The sequence below is a fragment of the Lissotriton vulgaris genome, chromosome 5 (genome assembly GCF_964263255.1).
Source record: "Lissotriton vulgaris chromosome 5, aLisVul1.2, whole genome shotgun sequence".
NCBI classification, from domain to species: domain Eukaryota; kingdom Metazoa; phylum Chordata; class Amphibia; order Caudata; family Salamandridae; genus Lissotriton; species Lissotriton vulgaris.
The window spans coordinates 906,612,702-906,637,092 of record NC_141693.1 but is presented as its reverse complement, the minus strand read 5'-3'; the positions used below and the strand labels follow the sequence as shown (position 1 = coordinate 906,637,092).

At 42.5% G+C, this 24,391-nt stretch overlaps 1 protein-coding gene across 17 annotated transcripts in view; it reads left to right on the top strand.

The window, feature by feature from the left end:
- The window catches only part of BLNK (B cell linker), an 833,130-nt gene that overhangs the window by 635,987 nt on the left and 172,752 nt on the right, over positions 1-24,391 (top strand). For 6 of the 17 annotated variants that reach the window (XM_086922513.1, XM_086922516.1, XM_086922526.1 and 3 more), the window contains 3 exons: positions 999-1,249; positions 4,628-4,715; positions 12,725-12,799. In XM_086922513.1, the coding sequence (XP_086778639.1) occupies positions 999-1,249; positions 4,628-4,715; positions 12,725-12,799 (414 nt within the window). Of the gene's footprint in view, positions 1-998; positions 1,265-4,627; positions 4,716-12,724; positions 12,800-24,391 lie in introns of all 17 variants that reach the window. The other 11 variants (XM_086922515.1, XM_086922511.1, XM_086922525.1 and 8 more) reach the window with 3 other exon arrangements.

Genomic DNA, 24,391 nt, shown 5'->3' with positions numbered 1-24,391 from the left:
GGTTTCTGCCTGGCTTTGGCGCCAGCCTTAGCCTACCAGAAATAGCCAGTTCTAACACTAGCCAACAAACATTCCTCAATGTCCCAACATTGGCTGTAAAGGGCAAGCTTACCTACAACACTTCCTTTATTGTTTTGGGCATCCATCTTTGATGAAGGCTCTAGCGGGCTCCAAGATCTTAGGTTTCTTAGTCCATGGTGAGGAGGGAGAGTGGGGCCGGATAAATGTTGGAGATAGTGTTGGATTACCGCCCGCTCTGCTCCTCTTTGATCGTTTGGGAATTTGTCTTGAGGGAGCAAACCCTAATTGAGTAAGTACTGGGATGAGTAGTTAATGTGGGATTGTATGTATTATCTTACACAGAACATCTCCCATTTTTTACCATTTCGCCTCAACCACTCCATCGTGTGACCTATGCTGCTAACATTAGATGCCAAACACTGTATTCAAACATTATCTATATTATTCAATTAGAACAATATTATGTTCTCATTGGTATCAATCCAAGAACAGGATATGGGGAACTCGGTTGCAGGATCTGTGTAGTTTGTTGTTGAGTGGTTTGGATTCTGTCTGTATCTTTTATGTAACTCATGTATTCCGAAATCCTTATGTAATGTAACTGGTCCTTTTGTTTAGCCCTCTAACCACTAGTATATGCAATAGACCATTGTACATTCTACCATTCCTATGTGATTTTAGAGTTTATCCGTTTGCATCTCTTCCTTGAGTGACTTTACAACTTGTACATTTGCAATTTTTCCCTCCTTTAGCTCCACTTGTACATTTTCAATTTTGTTCCTCTTTTATATCTCTTATGTAACTCATTTAATCCAAAGTCCTTATGTAACGCAACTGGTTGTTTTGTAAAGCGCTCTGACACCTTTGGGTAATGTCCGCGCTATATAAAATCGCATTAAATAAAATTAAAATAAATAAATAAAATAAAGTAAAAATACATTTCATTAGATATAACGTGTCTTTTGTTTCTATTTGAGGAAAAGAAGGAGGAGCCAGCAAGCAACAGCCATTCAGCCTACCACTCCCAAGCCTGCCAAGAAATTCTATGGGAAAGCAAAGTTCAGTGTTGCCTGGAATGTCGAATCAGCCATCTCCTAAATCGAATCCACCATTATGTAAACCAAATCCACCGCTGCCAACACCAAGGAATATGCCACATTCAAATACACATTCTTTGGACAGGAAACCACAGCCTCGACCCCATGAAAATGGGAACAACATGGATGAAGTAATACATGCCAAAGTATCAGTACCTACATGTAATATTAAGAATGAGATATGTAAAGATGTTATTAACGATATATACATATATTTTCTTTTTCTACAGCAGTAATAGTATAAATGTTATTGTAACTGCGCGCCCACATCTTAAAATGCACAGATTCTCCCCTAGTTTCCATGAAACCTCGTAGGAAGGCGGTCCCACCTTTATATCACCTTTGAGGAATCCCATCTACCTATTGTGAGTGCATGTATTGTTTGTTTGCTTGCTTACGACTTTAGCCTGTATTTTTATCTCAACCCTCAGGTGCTTCTGTATGGTGGAGGTAACCTTTATAACAGAACATCTTCACTCGGGCAGACACACAAACGTGGATATATTGTGGGTTATTTCTCTAAAATTTTGTTCGAGGGCTTGGGTGGCCCAAAGCGACGCAAAGTATTGCCCCAATTTACATACCATTAAAAAAAGCCAACGAGTGCAGAGCATAACTGTGCAGTGTGAAATAAGCGTCTGTGCAGTGCCTAGAATATAACCAATTTTTACTAAACATACACAGAAGAAAATAACCCCTTTTCACGTGGCCAGAATCCCCTGTCAAGTGCTATGCATCTTTTAAAGCAGGCACATCGAAAATTTAGCTGATGAATTTTGTCCTCAGCTTGTCACAACATGGAGCACTATGAGCATATAAACCACAGTGCCATAAAATCACTACATAAAGGAATTAGAGAGCTCTTTAAAATCCCTGGGAGCTCAGGTTCATTCTGATCAAGCAGACCTGTTGAAAACAGGATAATCATTTATTGTGCTTTCCAGAATCATCTTATTACAGTCGGTCAGAATCGGGATATATTTTGCCAAGCAGGAGTTTAAAACAACAAAATTAATTCCTCAAAGATATTTGTGCATGATCCAAAGTGACTTGAAAGTAATTATTTTCCTCTCTGAAAGCCATTGTGTCTGGCATGTACTGGGGAGCTGTTTTATCACTGTGGAATACCTCTACAAACTTAGGATGTTCCGTTCTGCAGTTACTGCAGACTGCTAAGGTGGAATAAACCAGTCGAAGACCATTATAATTGTCCAATACAATGCTCAGATTTAGGATTTGGTAACTTTTCAATGCTATGAAATGGGTGCCGGTGGCAAAACATTGATACATCTCATACCAATTCGATATTTGGAAGGAACACCTATAACACACCCCTTCCAAATACCAATCTGTGTGGTGTTGCAATCCGTTATGAGGAGTCTGTAATAGTTTACTGATTCCTATAATGGGATTGGTATATTAGAAAAGGCATTTTTGCCATCACAAACTCTAAATCAGAGTGTTTGCAATAGTGAAAATACTCTGTGCATTTACCTCAGAGTCATTTTTATGGGATATTGTGTCACAAATTAGTTTCACTTCCCTTAAAATATTCCTAAAAAATTCTTGTTTCTTTCTTTCTGCAAATATCTATCAAAAATAGTTAAAAAGATGCGTGAACCGAACAAAACAGCAGTGCAAAATTCCCCTCCTGGACAAAAACTTTGAAACTGGGAATGTTTTGCACCAAATACAATCTAAATTGTGAAAGCCTTCCAAACGCATGACCAAAACTAACCAATTCCCTTATGAATGGTTTTAGGTTCTCTGAAATGAGAAGCATGTCATATTTATATAAAATATCTGTAAACCATTGTGATTTATTCATCCTATTCTATTCTTTTTAAAATCCTCTGGCTATGATCTCCAGTAGACGATAAAAGAGAAGCAGCAAAAAGGGGCAGCCTTGTCTAGTTCCATGTACTAATTGGAAAAACAAGACTTGAAACAATCCACCAGAACTGGTAAATTCGCTCTGTCATTTCAAAGAGCCTTTAGAAAAACAAAAAGAATAAAGTGCACAAATGAGATATGGGCAGACCACTCGATGAAAAACATTTTCCAGAATGTAAGCTACAAGCAAACATTGGTGAATCTGAAGACTTATTCTTGCCAATATTAGAAATAATTGTCATATCCTCATATTTCTATATCCCTCTCCATAATTTTTATAAAGCCTACATAAAAATAAGACATCAAGAGAGGGAATTTTATTTTGAAAGTTTCACTTCAATGGTGGCAGTCTTCGTTTGTTCATCTCAAGAACCATCCAGGTTTTGGTGATTGGTGTATCAGCAAAACTGAAGTGTGTGCTTTCAGTTCTTTCGAATTCTTCAGGATCTTTTGAGTTTCATTCAAAAACATCATCTAGTGAGATTTACTCGGTTGCAAAAAGTGCAAGAGTGCATCTCCTTTCTGCTCTGGTCACTATTAACACTGCAGAGTTCTTCCACGCATACTGAGTGTTGCGGTGTACCCTGGGGTTTGCCTTGTCCCTTGCTTAATTGGTATTGTTGTTGGGTGAATTGCAATGCCTAATAAGGTATACATCCATATATACTGGGAATGAGATGATTGTCAACAATAGAATGAGTGGGTTTTGGTGCATCCCTTTTCTAATTAGATCAATTCCAATTTTTAAGGCTCCAACACCTCCAAGAAAAAGACTTATGCTACTAGTAAAAAGATGGATATAATTGCTTCCATTTTCAAAATCTAAATCTTCAGGGCAATGCCGGTAAATCTGACAATCACTTATTACAATGCTCTGTTGGTCAATCTGTTCTCTTTACCTTGCCTCTTAAGAAAATTGAACCATTTTATTGATGAGGGTGACGTTACAATTTTCATTCAAATCTTTGTCTTTGGTAGTTGCACTAGAACTTTCTACTTCTTTCATGTTCTTTACATTTTCCCCCACAACTATCTTCAGATGGTGGCAGAGCCTTTTCTTCCTGACCCCCTGACTGTGTAATTTCTCCACAAGCCACTTGTGGGCTTTCAAGCTATCCAGTGGAGCCCTCTTTTCAACTTGTCTCTTTCTCCAAAGCACAATGAAGCTAATGAAAATACAGTGCTCTACAAATATTTACACTATTCACAGTAACAGATACATCTATAATATAAAGGAGAACACAATATCAGTCTAAAAATGTCAGTAATTAATTTTAACTACATGTATATCAAACTGTTGAAGTGTTTTGTGGTACTTTTGATTTCAAACTGATGTGGCTCAGCTAAGAACAAAAATCAAGTCAGTGATGTTTATGCTATTTGTTTAGATACTAGCATGAGTTAGAACAAAACATGATGTGAGGAGTTTCTGCTGAACTCACCATGCAATTTATCTACTATGGTATCCATGAATATTGGCATCAGTTGAGTTCATCAACATCTTATGATATTTTTGACCCAAATATCCACCAACAGCTATGTCTCAGTAGCAAAGAAGCAGACTTGTGTTCAGTATTTGGTGTTGCATAGTTCATCCTTAGTTATTTATTTTTTAGGATGACTACATTGTGCCCGTTGAAGAGGAGGACGAGGAAGACAATTACGTTGAACCTACAGAGGAGGCACCACCCGTACCTTTAAAACGTATGTTTGAAAATCACTTACCCCAGTTTTGCATCATTCAGATCATAAAACCAATGAGAGATTGTTGTTCAATTAATCAATATCCTGTTTATTTGCTGAATTATAACTTTCAACATTATGCAAGGATTAATAATTGGAACATTTATACAACTGTACTGTTAAAATTGTATTAAATCGCCATCTAAAACAGTACTCTTATTTTGTATCAGGCTTTTAGATCAGCCTAATACAATTATGATTTCGCAAAATATTTGATTTATTTACTTTAATGTTTTTGTATAGCGCTCAGACATTGACACACCTTACAAGAAATAGTAGACAGTATATTGCAAAGCATGAGGAATTGAACAATTACTTTTCATGAATTGATCAATAAAGTGTGAACTTTTAGAAAAGAAGTGTTAGGATTATACTGCCAGTGACTAGTTCAGATGAATATGAAAGAAATGAGTTTTCAGCATTTTCCAGAAGTAGAGCATTGCAAGGTAGGTTTTGCACCAAAGAAGGATTGGGTCAAGGCAAGAGATGCCTTGCATTTTGGCATTTTCAGAAGCAAAGTATCTTTGCTCTTAAGATTTTTTTAGTTTTTGACCTTTCTGAATGGTAATCTGTGTGTGTCATGTGTGCCTGAGTGGATGCAACAGTGGGATCTAATTTAGAAACGTCTCTCTATTTCTCCCCACCTAATTTAATGGTGAAAAAGTAAATATAAATTATAAATAAATATTATATTATTTTTAAAACATTTTAATTAACTTTTTTTAAATATAAAATAAATGTAAAGTTAATTTAACAAAATCACTAGCCTTTTTAAAATTCTTCTATATATACACCTCTTAGTGACTTTTAATGTATAATAAATAAATATAAAAAAGTACTTTAGGTAGATTTTTATTAAATAATTCATTAATTTGATTTAACATACTTAAATTAATGAAATAGTAAATCCAAAATTAAGTTCATACTGCTGTAACATGTTTTAAAAGTTGTACTACTTTTAAAATACATATATAAAATTAATGAACATTAAAAAAAATATTCAAACTTTAATAAGCTCTAAAACTTTTCCTAAACTTTACCATAGGGAATATTCGGCAAGTGTGCAGATTTTCAAATATTGTCATAAACTCACTACTAGTTGTAACTTTACAATCAAATATGAAGCTTTAACTGACCCCACCCCCTTTTTCAGGGAGTGGGAACACGTACATTTACAGTTTTCAGTAACTTCCCACTTGCAAATGGTGACTATCCACAATTAGTTAAGTTACTGAAAAATGTAACAGGAAACCTACACATGTAGATGTACTCATGTGTATGCTTACTTCCTAAAGGAACATTGTAAGACATAAGTTGCAAGCATTTTTTTACTGTCTCTATGCAGCAGGGATGAACCTTCCAAAAAAAGCTGAACAACCATGTTTCAGAGTGTAATGTAAATCCCTTCTGTTTTTGTACTTTGTTCAAAGTACAAGACACGTGTATAAGAATGTTAGCACTGTCCAACAGCGCTTCACAGGCAATGTAGATGCTGCTAGCCTGTATACCTATGTTTCAGAGCCTTGTCATTTCTGAAGATAGGAGGCAATAGTTGCACCCATTGTGTCGCCTTGATGAACGAAATTCACGTAGCACTATTTTGCGACTAACATTGAAGTAGTATAACAGCAAGCCTTGCTTCAGTCTACTTGAAACTCTAAACCAAAGTCACCTCATCATTGGTATTGTGGTACCCTAAACAATTAGGTGAAGGGCTCTCAAAGTTACTCTATCAGATATGCTTAGGCCCTGATCAGGGAAGCCCCCCTGCAGAGTGTCCTCCTGCAGCACAAATGGTGCAGGAGCCTACATTACATGTCTGGATTTGGGAATTTGGCCTGTTTCACAACCTTCCAGCTGAGAAAGCAGGGAATTAGTTTTCAAAGGATAATGCCCACATATGGAGCACATTTTCACGTTTTTTGTAATTCTGATTTTAAAATTTAAGGAGTACTTCAGTCTCAGTGTTCAGGTGACACTCACATGCATAACGCATAACATTTACATGTGAATTTTCCACTAGGTGGAAAATTCGATTCAGGGAAAAATGACACAAATGTGCTTTAGAGCACTTATCGTTTATTGTCTGTCTATGGGGAATACTTATTTTGCCATAGAGAAAGCCACCCCCTTACACTAGCTTTAATATTTGGGAGAATTTTCACCAAATTCCCATCTTCCCTGACACCAGCATTAATAATTGGGGATAATACCACACAATTCCCATGCTGTTAGTGAATGCACTCTTGCCCTTGCTAAAAGCAGTTTTGTGAGTGTTTGTCAGGGCGAAATCTACCCTCATGGGATACATGAATAGCCACAAACATATGGGTACTTCCACTAAGTCGCCCTAAATTCTTTTTTCCATCAAAGAGTCTGGAAGCACAGCTGAGGGATTCAGAACCAAAGAAGGAAGAAGACAGAAATTTTCGTCAAAGGATCAAGGAAGACACCAAAAGTCAGAGAGTTTTTTAACTGAATTAGTGGCCGATGTTCGAAGCGCAACACGAAAACACTGAGCATAATTTTCAAGAACAGTGATATCGGCCATGTAGGTTGCAGAATAACCGAGTATGGAGCACACCCCATTTTGGTTTTACCTCAACTGCCACCACAAATTTTCATAAAAGGACAGCCACTATATATGCTACCTTGGCCTCCGAAAAGATCACATGTTGGAAGGGGGTGCTGTGGTTTCTGAGTTCTAGCCAAAGACCTTCAAAGCAAGAGAAAGGCAAAGAAGGGCACACTATGACATGGTGCAGTCTTAGCAGAACCAAGAGTCACTTAGGGAGTTTGTTTGTCGTGTGATGATGAAACCCACAAGAACACTGAGCTGGAGCAGGGAAAAGGTTCCTAGGCCAAATAAATTGTTAAGGCCAAGAAGGAAATAACACCGAAGAGGATACCTACAGGACATCAACTCTACAAAACATCAGATAACACACCAATGGCGTACTGTGGCCAAGCTGAAACCGTTTGACTCGAAGCACGCAACATTGGCCTCAACACTAGTCTTGCCAAACCAGCTGCAGAAAAGGTGGTCATGCCAAGGCTAAAAAAGAAATACAGTCGCTTGACTCAAGACACACCTTAAATCAAGGGCAATGTGGTTGCGGATTTCCTGATCGACGCAATGTCATGGAAGAGGGAAAAAACACAAAAGTCATTGGTTCACCTCCTGATAAAGAAAACAAGCAAGTGGACATGCTAGCCTGAAAAATAGAGAGGTCAGTGGCGGCACAGTGGTATATTTCAAACACCAACAAACTACTAAACCAATATGCCCACCAGCAAAGGGATGAAATTGAGGACCTCAAGTAACACCTGCCCAAAGAATGTAAAAAGTGTACAAAAGCAGGTATTCAAAAGGGCAAGAACATTGCAAACACTTGCTTGAAGTCATCACTCGATGCAGAAGACACTGCCAGCCGAAAACTATGTGCAGCCACAACCCTAAGGAGACACGCCTGGCCAAGGGTGTCAGGTTTGACATGAGGTGATCAGTAATCCCCTTCACTGAGGATAGACTCTAGTATAGTAGAAAATTCATTGAATCACTTGAAAAAGGACAGTAAGATGTCCAACATAATGGGGGCTCTGCAAAACAAAGGACCTTTTCAGTAGGGATTGCACCAAGGAAAAGAACACCCACAAGAGGAGGTCTGCAGCCTACAACGACTCTCTGTGCCTTCACACCATCAAGTGCCTCACCATGTATATCCCCACAGTGGCAGTATTTGTCACTATTGTGACACATCTGTCAATGGAGGGCTAGAAGAAGAGGGAACACCTCAAGAGGGTCAGAACTCTCAAGAAAGTGACTTACCAATGAAGTTACTCCTTCGCTAATACCTGTAGAAGGAAGAATCAAGTGTTCATACAAAAGTGGAGGAAAATCACCCCTGACAAATAGATTTAGTACTTAATTCAACATGGTTACTGATTAAAACTGTTAAATAAGTCTTCAGCTAGTGAGCAGTCCTTATAACAGAGGACTCTTGTCGGCAAATAAACAAGCAAAACAAACAAGATGATGGACGGAATGTTGCACAATGGCAAAACATTCACCCCCAGTCATAGATCTGGGTTTAATCCATTGTTATTTTGCTCACCAAGCCACCCCAGTTCAGACATGGCCATATGCAAATCAGCCTTGACCCAGTGCCTCATGGGAACAGTCCAGCCCGAACTGCCAAGCCTTGTCTTCCCTGGACCGTAAACAAGCATCCTAGGACCGGTTTCTGGCTATCAGCCATCTTCAGCCAGGATAGCTTGACTCCAGTGGTAGTGAGCAAGGGACCCACGTCTGGGCATACCCTTCCCACATAGGGTGAACAGCAAAACAAACAGATGATGGACGGAATGTTGCACAATGGCAAAACATTCGCCCCCAATCACAGATCTGGGTTTAATCCATCTTTATTTTGCTCACCAAGCCACCCCAGTTCAGACATGGCCATATGCAAATCAGCCTTGACCCTGTGCCTCATGGGAACAGTCCAGCCCGAACTGCCAAGCCATGTCTTCCCTGGACCGGAATCAAGCATCCTAGGACCGGTTTCTGGCTATCAGCCGTCTTCAGCCAGGATAGCTTGACTCCAGTGGCGTAGTGAGCAAGGGACCCATGTCTGGGCATACCCTTCCCACAAGGGTGAACAGCAAAACAAACAAGATGATGGACGGATTTAGGCCTAGATCTCTGTACTGGGGTGAATGAATGACATTGTTCTGCATTCTGCCCATCAATTGTTGTTTTTACATTTGTCACTCCGAGAGGGATGGGTATGCTCAGACGTGAGTCACATGCTCTCCACACCACTGCAGTCCAGCTGTGGCAGTATTAGTTAAACGTAATGTTTCCGATTTCTTTCAGCTTAGGGCAGAACTGGGTGGTCAGGGCTCAGACTATTGACTTAGGAGGTCAAACAACTTTCTTCTAACCTGGCAGCCTAGAGCATGCCCAGTTGTTCTATCTCTCGAAACTCTTACTTTATTTCTGTTTAGTTTCTCAATCAGCTTTCCTCATTATTTTTTTTTTTTTTATTATTTTTTTTTGAAAACCTTTATTTTCGTAAACACAGTACACAGCGTCTGCCTACAACCACTGCGGGCCGGCCGCTATGACAACATACAACCATTCCGGGGTACCTTGCGATGCAAAAAATAAAAGATAAGAACACTACGATGGATTTGCAAGGAGCCACAGGAAAAGGATAAAGAGGGTTTCATTTTATGTTTTTGACGAATCGTCCTAAAGTCAGACAGGGTAGCTGAGTGGGCGAGCCACATGAAGGATATCCACAAGTTATACATCGCTAACAAAAGATTGGCGTGAATCATTTACAATAAGGATACACAAGCACAGAAATAGATGTCGCCCCAATTAGCGCCCGCCCAATCAATATATCACATCAGGAGTTACAATCTAGCTTGTCTACGGTATGATAGGATATGGAAGGGTTCATTATATAGCAACAATAAAGGATCCAACGACATATAAGAAGGACACTTGTTATATGGGAAAAGTCATGACAGGATATGCGCCCTCAAACGATAGTGGAAAAAGGAAGGAAAAGCAAGTTCTGTAAGCATTCAATGACTATGTAGTAAAATCGATATCTTGATAATGGAATCAATAAACCATGTGATAAAGACATAGACGCAAACCACAAAGAAAAGTCCCGTGAAGAACCAAACCCAACCTCCCGTCTGACCCGAGATATATAGGAAGAGAGAGAAGTAAGAATAAAGATAAGAAGAAGGCCATAGAAACAAAAAGAGAAAGGAATAAAGACCCAACCCCCCCACCCTGCACGTCGAAGAGGCTACGGCCCACCCCCCCCTACTAACGTGCCTGTCGCCCCAAGAGTACCCACATAAGGGAAAGACGGGGGAAATACAACCCCCGGAGAAGAAGAAAGAGCGGAGGAGGGCCAGATAAAACAAACAAGCAATCAATGGATTCACCCCCGGCCGCCCCTCCCCCGACCCCAACCCGATACCGCACCAACGTTCACCTCCCCAGCTGTCCAATGTAATCACCAGCATTGTCCGCAGCAGAACAAAGTAAAGAAAGAGAAAACATCTTCAACCTTGTCCCCGTCGTTCCAGCCAGTCAATAAAGTCTAGTCGAGCAGCAGCCATCTTAGACGTAACCGAGCCAAACACCATCCACAGTGGTCTGTCCAACGTGAAGCCAAACCGGGCAGAACTACCCAGTAACGGTGGAAACACAGCAGCAATACCTGAGAGTTGACCGACCAGGACCATAGCAACAACCCCACAATGAGACAAAGGGACCCACCGAGGGGCCACAAAGTAGATCCAAAGCATGGTGTCCAAAAAGAAACCTCCAGCCGACGGATAGGATCTAGAGTCCCGCAACTCGTCACATCCTGACTGGGTAGCGTGGCGGCCACTATCCCCGGGGGCGTCCAGTGCTGTTACATACGTCTGGGTAGACTGGCAGCCATCGTCGAGCACAGGATGGGGCAAGGCGCACAGAGCATGACGAGCAGCGTCGCCAAGCGGGAGCCCAGCAGGCAATATAGTATCCAGTCGGCCCTCTAGGACCTGGGCATTAAAACACATAAAAGCTCGCAGGTTATTCAGAGCGCCCAGGACAGCAGCAATCCCAAGAGGTTCCTCTGTAGAAGTTTCATGCATCCGGAGGGCGCCGCCATATTGCCGTCTTCGCATATGTCCACCGGAGCCCATCGCAATAACAGTGTTGGATCCACGAGGTACTGGAGCCGCGGAGTTGGCAACCGCAATCTGTCCCTGGCTACCAAGAACCAGCCACAGTGTAGCATGCACCTTAATGAGCTCTCTGATCAGTCCTCCAGGGTCGGCAGTCCCAAAGTATTAAGCGCTCGGTGAAAGATGGCACTCACCGTAGCGCTAAAGAACAATCAGGCTCCCAGTGCCAGCCACAAGTTAACAAAGCGCCAGCAACAATTGCAGGCAGTAAGTGTAGAGGTGCGCAGGGCCGGGCGGTACACTGTAGCAAGGAAGGAATTGCAACAGTAACTCGCCAGTCACCGGTCTCTCCGCTGCAAGCATCCACAGCTGCCGAGTTCTGGGGCAGCCGTCTCCGGGAACAAAGACCCGGTCGCCCACGCACCACGCTGGAACGAAAGTAGGGAGGTATAGCCAGTTCTGCCGCAGGATATTCAGCGGGGAGCACACCATCAGAATCCGGATCGCCACCCGGTTCCGAAACGCCGACGCGTTACCAGGATGGATGCAAGGATCAGCGGTGTGTCGGAAAGAAAGCGGGCGGGTCGGCGGAGCCGAGGAGTCAGGCGGCCATCATGGTTGCAGGCTACATTTAAATGACAGCTTTCCTCATTATTGACACCATTTGATTTCCTTTCTCCAACTCTTGAGATTTAACTTGGAGTGCAAGAGTGGCTAGGTTTCCAAAGGTGTATAATACTTGCTTCAGTCTCTTTTTTTACTGGTAGTTTGTGGAGCCTATTTGTCGGGCTATCTACATACTCTGTTGTAATGTAGTACCTCTGATTTAATCTGCCTTTTGTGACAGTTAATTCTGCAGATGTGCAGTTGTTTGCGGCCAAGCATGTCCTCTGGATTTCTGATCTTGATCGTCAAAGGCATGGATTCCAGCTCTCCCACTCTGTGTGTGTTCTTGGGCTTGAACAAATATTGTAATGTTTGGATTTCACAGTCAGTAAGATCGGAGTCTAGTAATGTATTCTCAGGTCATGGAAAGTGCTGAAAATGTGTGTAAAATATAAAAGGCCATGATGTGAGACTTTTTCCCAAATAGACTCCCACTCCTAAATAAGGACTGTGACAAGAAAGAGCAGGATTCAGTCTGAGGGAGCTTATATGACAGAAAAGGAAACGTTACTCTCTACCAATGATATAAAGTAAAATAATTCTCAATTCCAATTTACATCAATTAAACAAAATGTATATTATGCCATTTTTGCATTCTATAGCTCCCCCTGTGATGCGGTCCAGCAAGCCAACACTAGCAGGATCTACACCTACCCCTGTGGTCATGTCTAAATCAGGTAAATAGTACCACTACTTACATATTGTATTTGCTTGATAAATGTGCATGGAAAATATGTTATTACTAGAATGTTCCTGGTTTGTGCAACTAAAAAGGAAAAAGGTAAAGCGTGGCAGTTGCTTTTCAGGTATGGCAAAATAAATGCCTCAGAGTGGTACCTCTACGGAGATAATTTGGCCTGCGATGCAAAAGGTGGAATTACTAGCTTTGCAATTGATTGAAATATCAGTGTCAAGTCTCAGGAATGGAGTATTGATGTTGACTGTATTCTTTCTTTGTCATTTTGCTGATTTGTGTTTAGACCTTCGCAAAAATCTGCTATCTTTCACAGATTTCATCAAAACTGTTTATTATATTGTGCCCTTTGTGAGTGAAATGTGAATGATGCTTGGGAAATATTTGGTGGAGCATGGCATTTAAATAAGTGAAAATTATATTTGTATCACATTTTTTGTTCAGAATGCATGACTGCAAAAAAATGAGAAAACAATAAATAAGTAAACACTTGTCAAATTGTCCAAAGTTGAAATGTACTTTCCATTTATGTCCATTTACTCCTGTGTGTGCAGCTGCATAGTGTTCAGATGTCAAGAATTTAATAACTTGGGAAGGGGTACTTAATAAACACAACCCGGTCTAATCCCAGCCCACTGATTTAGCTCTGTAAAACAATTGTTGTCCAGAGATTTTCATTTTTTATTTGTGTTATTGGATCATTAGAGAAGTAATTTAGATTGGGTAGACATTGCTGATCCAGGCCAAAGTTTCTGGACAACATTTTTTTTAAATAGCAGATGTATTATAGTGATGATGTAATATTTCAGGAACCAAGAGACCTATCTACTTCAGTTTGGTGTCAAAACATAGGTTTTGGAGGTACTCTTCCACCATTTTCCAAACAAATAATATGGGTTTTTAATCCTTTTATGTATACAGCAAACAATGTTTATGATTTGAATATGAAAACAAAATATTGTTCATCATTCCTGTTTTAGATACATTTTCATAGTTCACTTAAATGTATTTGTTTCGGCAATCATTCATGGTACATTTGCAGAACGCTGAACATTTGAAAAGAGCGTATTGAAAGGGACATCTTTTTGTAGTACAGGTTTTGCCAGTACATGTACCTGCAAATTCACATGGATCTTTCTCTACACATGCATGATCCAAAATATTTACACACCTTATGATCAAGTAGAACGCTCTTTTAATGTGTCCACGTACAGAATATGACATCAGTGGAAGACCACTTAGCCGGACTGATGTCTTGAAATCACTGTACCAAAGAACGTCAAATGTGTAACAGTCAGGACTCGTTTTCCACACATGCACAAGGTATTTGTTTACGTATTTAAAGTCACATTCTTCTTCTGTCTCAGCAAATCCTTTTAGAAACTTTAGAGGTTCAGCAGGAAAAGCTTCAAGCTTTGTTTCAATTTTGCTCATAGTGTCATCACCCATGAGAAATATGTGCCTTGATAAGAACACTCGGCGTCTCTGGGTCAAGTTTCTTGTACAGTATATGAAGCTGGATTAAGACTCTTTTCTCGCCTGTTCCACAACATATCCATAACTCTGACAATCCTTGACTTATAAACATTGTAATTAATTTAAGTTGCACAATAATATCTGTCATTTGACTGTACCGCAACTCAATTGGAACCATCTTGAACAGCCCACTCAACATGTCTTTTTGAACAATATGGGCCGTACCTTTTGAATATATCTCTGCAGGCACCAGTTCTCTTTGACAATCATTCCACTTGCAAAATTGGAAATTTAGTGTTCACTGAAGCATCAGCCATGTTTTGGTGAGTTAACAGCTCCAAGTTCATCTTGTTTGACATTGATGATCAGAATTGATCAAGTTGCACAGGTATAGGTGTCGAATTTTTGATCATGCAAGTTCAATTGTTCCACTTGCAGACATTCATATGAATCTCACATTTTTTGACAGATAGTTCAAGATAACGGTCAAAGACAATGTGCAGTTCTTGCAAGGTGCACACTGACTTTGAAATCAGTATAACAGTCTAAACAACCTCTCTGACGTTTTGCATGGATGAAATCTTGACCATACGCAATTGTGACATATAGTTCACAACAACAGCAGTTTTCAATGAGGACACCATTTCGAATTGAAATTCTTCAGTTGAAATTTTTTTTCGACTCTTGTACGAGTTTGTGCTTTTACTGGTTTGGTTGCAGCATCTCCATAAACTTTTGCATTTGTTGGCAAAAGATCATGCGACAGTATGTCCTTGATAAATTCACCCCTTTCTTTTGCTATATCCATCTTTGTGTATGCTTGTGAGAGTTGTTTTTTGTAACTTGTTTTGTAGTGGCTGGTTGGACGAAACTCTTACTATGACAATTGCAGCTTGGAAATTTGGCTTTAGTGATTTTGTCAAACAGCTCTTTCCCTTTAAGTACAAATCTCTCCTGCTTCAGTTTGGCGTACAGTTTTGATCAATGTTCCAGGACATCTAATAGATGCGTCTTTATATCGCTATCCAAATATTGTTTGGTAACGAAGTTATGTAGTCGCACAGACTTATTTAAAAGGGGTTTCCTTCCTGCTGAATGAAATGAAGAAGGTTGTCAACATATTTATTAAACCGTTACCCTCTCTTTCCCACAAGCTCGTGGTGAGGGACAGTTTCACGATGGTCCATTAATTTTGGATTTGTTACCTCTCAACATTGCAAATAGAAAGGACTTTATGGTAAATTAGCTGCCATTGAGCAACATATTCACTTTTACGTGTCTGACCAACAATTACATTGGATCTTTTCTGTGATCTCTGTATCATCTACTCCACTTCCATATCTGAAGCCACAGCATTGAACCTTTCCTCTCTGTCTTTCACCACAAAATGTTTTTGGATGAATTTTCTGTTGAGGTATAGTTTTTCCACCTCTAGCTTCTTCACTCTTTCTAAATACCAGGACCCATATCTCAGGTAGTTTATGCAATCAAATTTGCAAAACACAGTAATCAGTGACTTCACATTCTTAACGTGTAGCTCCCAATCACTTTCCCGATCAGCATTTACCGAGTTTTTCACTAGAGCTATCATGTGTAAAACATTTCTCCAGTTTTTGCAAAGTTCTGATTTTTCTTCACATTCTTTGACAAATTCTACGAGTTTGATTTTCAGGTTTTCTGATTTTGAATTGAGTGCATTGAGCATTTGCTTTCTTTGCATTTTGTTTTTTGAAGAAGTGCACCCTGTGCCTTGTTCGCTTCTGAGATAAGGTATGCAAAACCTAATTTGTCATTCCTGTTACAGAAAGCATTCCAACGCAATGTTTCTATAGCCTCAGATATGATGAGCATACCTTGTAACAAACTAACATAATGAGTTCTGCTCAATACTGACTGGACGGTTTTGCTTCCAAAGATTTCAGCCTCATTAGGTGCATTGTCTATGCCACATCCAGTCCTGCACACAGCAATGCAACAATTGTCATGTGGAAAATGCCCGTCATTGGATAAAGATCCTACATTTTTTATTGATTGCTCATAAAAATGTCAGCAATAATACAGAAAACACCTTCATGGCAGAAAATTGACAGGATTGTCTGGTCTTCAAGCTAAGCATGCTTATTTTGGAAGTTTTTTAGAGCTGTGAATACTGTTGTGTAGTTTGTGACTGGAGATGGTATTACTGGTAAGAAACCAACCTGCTTCAGTGGGATGGTATTCTGGCAGATCAGAGCAAACATTCCAGCCCATGGAGGAACTGCTTTTTCTTCATCCTTTAATCTGCACCGAATAACCAATATGATAAATTCAGATAAATCAGTGTTGTGGACTGCAGCATCAGGTAGAAGGAGATGCATGTCCTCAGCCACTTTGAAATTCTCTGGTAGACTGGGATGTGTTGATGGCTTGTAGTTATTTTGCACAGTTTGGCAAGGCAGTTGGTTTATAAGTTTGCAGCTTTGTTTGTTTATGCCTACAGCTGACACAGCCTGTTTCCAGCAGCTACTTCATTAGTACAGTCTTGAATAAGCTCCATGGTAGTACCATGTGTGCTGGATGTTGCAGACAAGGAAGAGCTGTCTTCAAAATCATCAAGAGGAGCAATTGTAAACCCTTTCCTGATAAAGTGACTTGGAAGTGGTGTGCTGTCAGATTCACAAGATTTTACTGCATGAGCTGCTAGCAAGTTCCTGCTCTGTACTACGTCATTATAACTTGCTGATACTCAAATCCTATATTGAAGTGATTATCTCCTACTTTTGCACTTGTCATAGATTGCATGCATCAGTCATCATATGTAGCGGAGTCTCCTTATTGCCATGATGTAATTCATAAAACATGATTTGGAAAAGACAGTACACAGCCGGGCATATACAAGTTTACTTGCGGCCCTCCTTTTCATGGTGGTAAGCCTGCCATGAAAAGGGTGGCGGTGAGGAAACTAATGGGGCCATACACATTTTCTTTGTTGAAGGAGTCCTCATATTTTGTAGTTAGCAACACTCTGTCAGGAGGTAAAGATCCTCTGCTACTACCTGCTACGCTCATGTTTATGAATTTGGATGAACAGAAAACCTGAAACAAAAACAATATTAAAATAAATTACCATTATGGGTGCATGCCCTCATTTGCATGTGGGCATGGCTCCAAAAAATGATGGAAAGACTTTGCCTATGTGCACAGGCCATGTTATGGACCCTGGCGTAGAGGAAAAGGTACATTGACTTTGGGCTACACAGAGGTAGCACATAGTGGATGCGGTCTCCAAGGGTGACCCCAGAAAGGTGGCAATTAGGTGCCTTTGAGCTGCCAGACGTCACAATGCAGATAAGAGTAGTCAGGTTCAGGTTCAGGTTTCAAGTCTTTATTTCGATTTGACAAATCATAAAAGACACATTATAGTACATTTTTAAAAGCTATAACTTAGAAAGCTTTTTTACAGGGAAAAACATGTGCAAATCTATTAGCTGTTAATTAGAATCTCGCTAAATAAGAAACCTGATAAGAACATAAAAATTGGTAATTACATAACGCACCATAACAATCAAAGGGACACCATTTCATACATGAAGTGCAGGAAGTGCAATCAGTGCGATCATATGTTTATGCAATAGACAGAGTAAACCACCTTATGAAGCAGTATTGGACGGCTCTAACAACTTGGGCATATGTTTTGACCTGATGATCCAGGCCCACCCCAGATATTTGGCTAGGCTCACTACGAAGACCTCAGATGTGATAGTCTTTAGCGCCCAAATGGCCTCTGCCGATTTTCTAAATGGTAAACGCTGAAACAGTGGTTTTAACCATTTGTTTTGCGGCGCCAAATAGCTAGGGCAGGCGAAAAGAAAGTGGCCCTCTGATTCCTTCTGCCCTGAGCAGCTCTTACAAAGATCTGAGACACCAGTAGACCATTTATTTACAAAGGTGTTCAATGGTAAAGCACCTACCCTGAACTGGTGGTAGAGTTTCTTGTCCAGCGGTTTATTAATAACATCCCAGTAGGGCTCCCGGGACAGGTCTAACTTGAAAGTAAGGAACCTGCCCGTGAGGCTGGTAAGGCTGGAGGTCGAAACTCGATGATGACGAAGAGACGCCCAATACAATGATTTAAACTCTTGTTTGAAGGGAAAGACATTAGTGGAGGGAGCTGTCCAGAGTTGTTCTAAACCCATATCTACCAGAATATTTTTTACGGCTTGAAGCCATGGGATTTTTCCTGAACCACCAATTGACCTGACTTCTGCTAGTTCTTTCGCAAATAAAGACAGGTCAGGGGAGGTCCATATTCGCCTCCACAGGGCCACCAATCTAAATCTGGCCATCTCATTGATTGGAAGGCACCCCAGGTCCAAGCAGAGGGGAATAGATGGCGATGACTGAGGTAGGCCTACCAAGTTCCGTAAGAACTTGCATTGGGTTTTAAAGAGATTTAAGAGGTCCATGTAGCCCCAGAGGTCTGCGCCATATAAGATTGCAGTGCTGATTTTGGCGTCATAGATCTTGAGAGCTGGGGTGACCCGCTTAGTAATGGATCTCTTTTGCTCCTTTATTAGACAGCCAGTTAGCCGTGCTAACTTAAGATGTTGTACGCCAACTTGATCTTTCCATCTCAAGCGGCTGTCTAGGGTGACCCCCTGGTAAGTCATGGTCTCGACCTGCTCAAGGTTGACTCCACTCAAACTCACGGAGCTCCAGACAGGATGGTATCTCGAGAAAACCATAAACTTTGTTTTGCCCACGTTCACCGCAAGATTGTTGATGGCACAGAACTCCTCAAAGCGGTCCAGCGCCCGCTGTAGGCCGCTGCGTGTTCTGGAGAGAAGTAGGGTGTCATCGGCGAAGATGAGCAATGGGAATCTTGTCCCAGCCAGCATTGGGGCGTCAGTGGGGGTATCCGAAAAAAATTTCACCACTTGATCGATGAACAGGAGGAAGAGTGTTGGTGCCAGGACGCACCCCTGACGGACACCTCTAGTTACGGGAAATGTTTCCGTCACTTGTCCCTGGCCTCCCCACCTCACTCTCGCATAATTATCCTCATGTAATTTAATTATGAGGTCAAGTAGTTCTGATGGTAAACCCAAGTTTCTCATGACTCCCCACAGTTTGTCCCTTGGCACAAGATCGAAGGCGGACTTCAGATCGATGAATGCTGCGAAGATGGTACCGCCACCGAGCAAAACCACTTTCCAGTAGATCAGACAAAGTCTGAACACCTGGTCGATGGTGCTTATACCCGATCTGAAGCCCGCCTGCATGGGAGATAATATGTCCTCAGATTCAATCCAGTCCTGAACCCGTCCCAAAACCATACGTGCGATGATTTTTTGTATGGAGTCAATGAGACTGATCGGGCGGTAGTTCCCTGGATTGGACCTGTCCCCTTTTTTAAATATTGGTATTATCTCGGCTCCCTTCCATGATTTTGGGACACTGGCTCCTTTAGCTAATGAATTGGAAATCATGGTTATATAGGGAAGCCACAAGGCGGGATTTGATTTAAACAGATCCGCTGGGACAAGATCCATGCCGGTGGCTTTCCCTCGCAGAGTCAAACCTAAAGCAAGCTCGACTTCTGATTCTGAAAAAATGAGTTTCTCCCCATGAGTGAGTGACGATGGTGCCTTTCCCAACATTGATAGGGGTTTGGATTTTTCAGCGCTGAATTGGGCAGAATAAAAGGTTACCCACTCTTCTGGAGGTACGTGGTTTGCCGGGGTACACGAGTCGGGATCCTTCCCCCACTTGACTAAATCCCAGAACTTTTTTGGATTGTTCGAAGTGGATGCATCCAAGAGATCCGACCAGAACCTGTCCTCCCACTCCCGTTTTGCTTCCCACTGGATTTTTCTGTAACGTAGCCTAGCTGCTTTAACTGCACCCATATCACGAGATTTAATAGTTTTAATAAGATCTGTATGGGCCTCCCTGCATTTTTTGTTATATCATTTCTGAGGGTGGGAGTTGGCTTTAGTGGGAGCACTCCGACAGGGGAGAGAGAGTAGCGACTTTAAATGGTCGAAACAACTAATGTGGTGATTGATAACAATATTTGCCGATTCCAGACTTCCCCCCGACAGATCAATTTTTAACATTTCATTACACACATTTTTAACCACTGTATTAACATTGACCCATAAGGTTTCGTCCTCCACGACCCTGGACCATTTCAGCCTCCTCCTATCATTGGTTATCAAAACATCCCCTGTCTGTGAAGTGGTAGGCTCCGCCAGACTCTTTATACCTGGCAGTTTCAGTAGGAGCGACAAGGGGTTATGGTCACCTTCTGGGCGGGGTATTACTTCCATATCCACTAATAGGGGCCAGTATTCCAGTTTTAACAGAACATAATCAATGCGGCTCCGCCTTAGACCGTTATCAAAAGTACAGTTGGCTCCTTTATCCGATCTTGTGCGGCCGTTGCAAGCCCGGAGCCCTTTGTTCAGGCAAAGAGCCATCCAATTAACTGCCGCCTCGGTCGCTTTAACAGTTTTATCGATCCTCAATTTAGGAATGTCCCAAGCGGCGTCCTCGGCCGAACCCCAGCTGTCCCCTATGTCATACAATGGCTCAATGGTACAATTTAAGTCTCCTGCTAAGAGGGTAACATTCCCACTACCCATTTCAGCAAGCTCGTGGTCTAAAACATTCAACAACGGTGGACTGCGACCACCAGGCATGCCTCTGGCGTATATATTGAACATAATCAGATCCCGTTGGCTGGCCTTGCTCAGCTTTATTATAAGAAGATCCGGGTTCTGAACAGGTAGCTCTATTGGATGAAATCCCAAAGACTGCTTTACCCATATCAATAAGCCACCTGAGGCACGCCCTTTGCCCCCACTAATCGCAGGTTTAAAGAAATTAACATAGCCCAACTTGAAGACTGGTTCAGGTGCCCAAGTTTCTTGGAGTAGGATGATGTCAAATTTGTCCACAAACTCCATCCAATCTTCAGAGAGCATACGGGACTTTATCCCTGCGATATTCCAGGATAGTATTTTCAGATTATCTAGGTTAGTGATCGCTGGGGGGGGGTGTCGGGGTTGAAACTACAGGAAGTACCTGGCTTCTCCCTCTAATCCTCCTGTTCACCATGAACCTAAGGTTATCCATAGGATCCCCATTCTTCATGGCCTCTGAATCGTCTTTGGATGCTGGTAGAGTGGTCTCCCTTGTGACTAGGCCTCCCATAACTGCATCTAGATTATCAATTAAATGTGGGGTCTCCCTGATCCACCTCGTCGACTCATGACCAACTACATCTTCGGGGGTAGTCTCACAGGGTGTTATATGATGCCAATCTATGGCCTCAAGGTCGGAAAGGGGACCAAAGTGGTTGAAGAGAAATGGACGTTGGTGGACAAGGGGTGTTATTTCCAAGGGGTATCTCCTAGCTGGTAGTTGACCAAAGTTGGAAAATGATTGAACGTGACTTTGCCTATGGGGATAGAAGTACGATAGGCCCAGTGTTTGAACATCCCCCTGTCTAGCAAACCTAGCTTCTCTTCGAATGGTATCTACCACCCATGGGTCCTTAAACGAGATTAGAATGCAATCACCCTCCAGATCCTTGGTACCATGGCCCACCCAGTCCACTCTCCTTACAAATAGTATTTCGGTAGGTGAGGAGGGGGGTAGAGGACGATTTTTATTTAACCAAAAGATCACTTTATGGTGAAGGTCCCCATATGACTCCTTACTACCAGGTTTTAATGGAGCAACACTTGTTAGAACTATTGTATGACGTGTTGCCTCTACCGGTAGATCAGCGCGTGGGGTGGTAAACCTTCTATGCCTTTCCGCCCTTTGGTTGGTGTTACTGCGCTGGCCAACTGTGTCTCCGTGTGGTGGGAGACGGGGGGGGGACAGGATTCGGTTTTACTTGTGGAGGTAGCCTAGTACTTTGAGGCCTACGAGGATTGTGTGTTTCAGTGACCTTAGTCTTAGATGTCTGTGTTAAGGTACTCGCAGGTGGCTTAAGAGGTGTAACTTTTGGTTCCCCCCCCCCTATAGTCATATTGGTGTCTAACCCTGATGTTTTGTTGTGGGCAGGGTTGCTAGTAGAAATCTTATTTGTGCTTGAGGTCTTCGGGGCTATTTGTGTTTTAATGACTCCTATAGGACTGGTGCCAGTTAATTTATGTAACATGACCTGATTTGAGATCACTACAGCCTCCATGCTGTCTATTTTCGAGGTCATTAACCTGGTCCGTTCCAGGACGGGTAGTAGTAGAGTTTTAAACATGGCCTCCATTTTTACTAACAAGATTTCATCACTATTAAGGCACATAGGACAGGGATTCGAGGAGCCCAAGGTGGTGAGGGAGGGGCACAACACATTAGGAAATACAGACGGAATTTGGGTGTCTAAAGGATGCCCAGAGCCCTGACTCCCATTGTCGGTAGTATCTTTTGTTTTTGGGATCTTACATTCTCTCCCCCCCGAGAGTCTTGAGTCATGTTTTCTCTTTCTAGAAGTATTGTCTGTACTTGGGGGATCTGTGGCAACAGTGGTATTTGAGACAATGGGGGGTAAATAACCAGATATCTGACTAGGTTCAGGTCCCATGCTAGCCTGTGAATCATCCCCCTGGCTAGCTTCTGAGTCCTCTATGCTGTATGCATCTTCCTCCAAAATGCGAACAGTTGGGCTCCCCCCCTCACTATCTAAATGAACAATAGCATCCGTGGTAATAGATTGTACACAATTGAAAGCAGCGTGTGCTACGGGGCTGGTGGTGGAAGCTAGTCCGCCCAGCGATGAGCGCTTTCCACTAATAAGGTCAAGCGAGAGTCTTTTTTCCACCATCGCAATTTCCTTCTCCAATATCCCCGTTGCCCGTGTGATGAAAGCGTCTAATGGGCCTGATACGACTCCTTTAGTGGTTTGGATTTGGACTGTGCGTTCTTTACCTGACCTTAAGGGCATGGTGGGATGTAGGTTGAATACAAATCCACACTGACTGTTGATGTTACTTTTGTCAGTCCCCACAGTACCAAATTTCAAGAATTTAAATAGTAAGGTAGACCGCCTATCTTAGGTACCAAAAAAGGGCAGGGGGGATAGGCCCGGGCCGGACTCTGCCGTACTCGAACGGCCTCAAACGGCCCACTCTTAGCCCGGTCTTCGCCCGAGCTGCGTCCCGCGCTGCGGGAGTTTGAAGATGTGATATAGGGGGACGTGTTGGGCGGGGGGCGGGCCAGCAGGGAGAGCGGACCGGATGCTGGTTCCCAGTCTAGCAGGGGCTCCTGGTAGTTGGAGTCCCCCGCACGCTCGCAGCCCCGCCGAGCCTGACGCCCAAGCCGCCTTGCTGTTCCTCTAGTCTGGAAGTCGGAGCCCCACGCACTCCTGTGCGATGCGGCACCCGCGAAGCGGGTGCGGCGAGGTGTGGGCGAAGTCACGATTGGCAGAACCGCCTGAGAAAAGATGCCTCCATAGATGCAGGAAGAACTGGTGTCCCGCCGAGGAAAGGTGCAGGGCGCCTTTACAGCCCTCAGGTGGGCGGGGGGCGGGCCAGCAGGGAGAGCGGACCGGATGCTGGTTCCCGGTCTAGCAGGGGCTCCTGGTAGTTGGAGTCCCCCGCACGCTCGCAGCCCCACCGAGCCTGACGCCCAAGCCGCCTTGCTGTTCCTCTAGTCTGGAAGTCGGAGCCCCACGCACTCCTGTGCGATGCGGCACCCGCGAAGCGGGTGCGGCGAGGTGTGGGCGAAGTCACGATTGGCAGAACCGCCTGAGAAAAGATGCCTCCGTAGATTCAGGAAGAACTGGTGTCACTTATTGCACCTGCTTGCAAGAGGATCTCTACTTCCTTTTGAAATACAGGCTAGGTGCTGCCTGTATTGTGACTTCCCAAAAAGCTTTTGTTGACACTGCTGCTGGCAGCACTTAGACAGACAGCTATTGCTAGCCTGTGCCTGTGTGTGTATGAGCATTTAATTACAGCTCATTAAATGAGAATTGTATTGGTCTTAAATTACCCGGGTGATGTGAACTGATTTATGCAGGAGAATGTTTCCTGTCCCTGAGGTTTCTGATACTACAATCTATTTCTTTTTCATGTGGAGGCTGTATGTTATTATCATTTATGTAGTG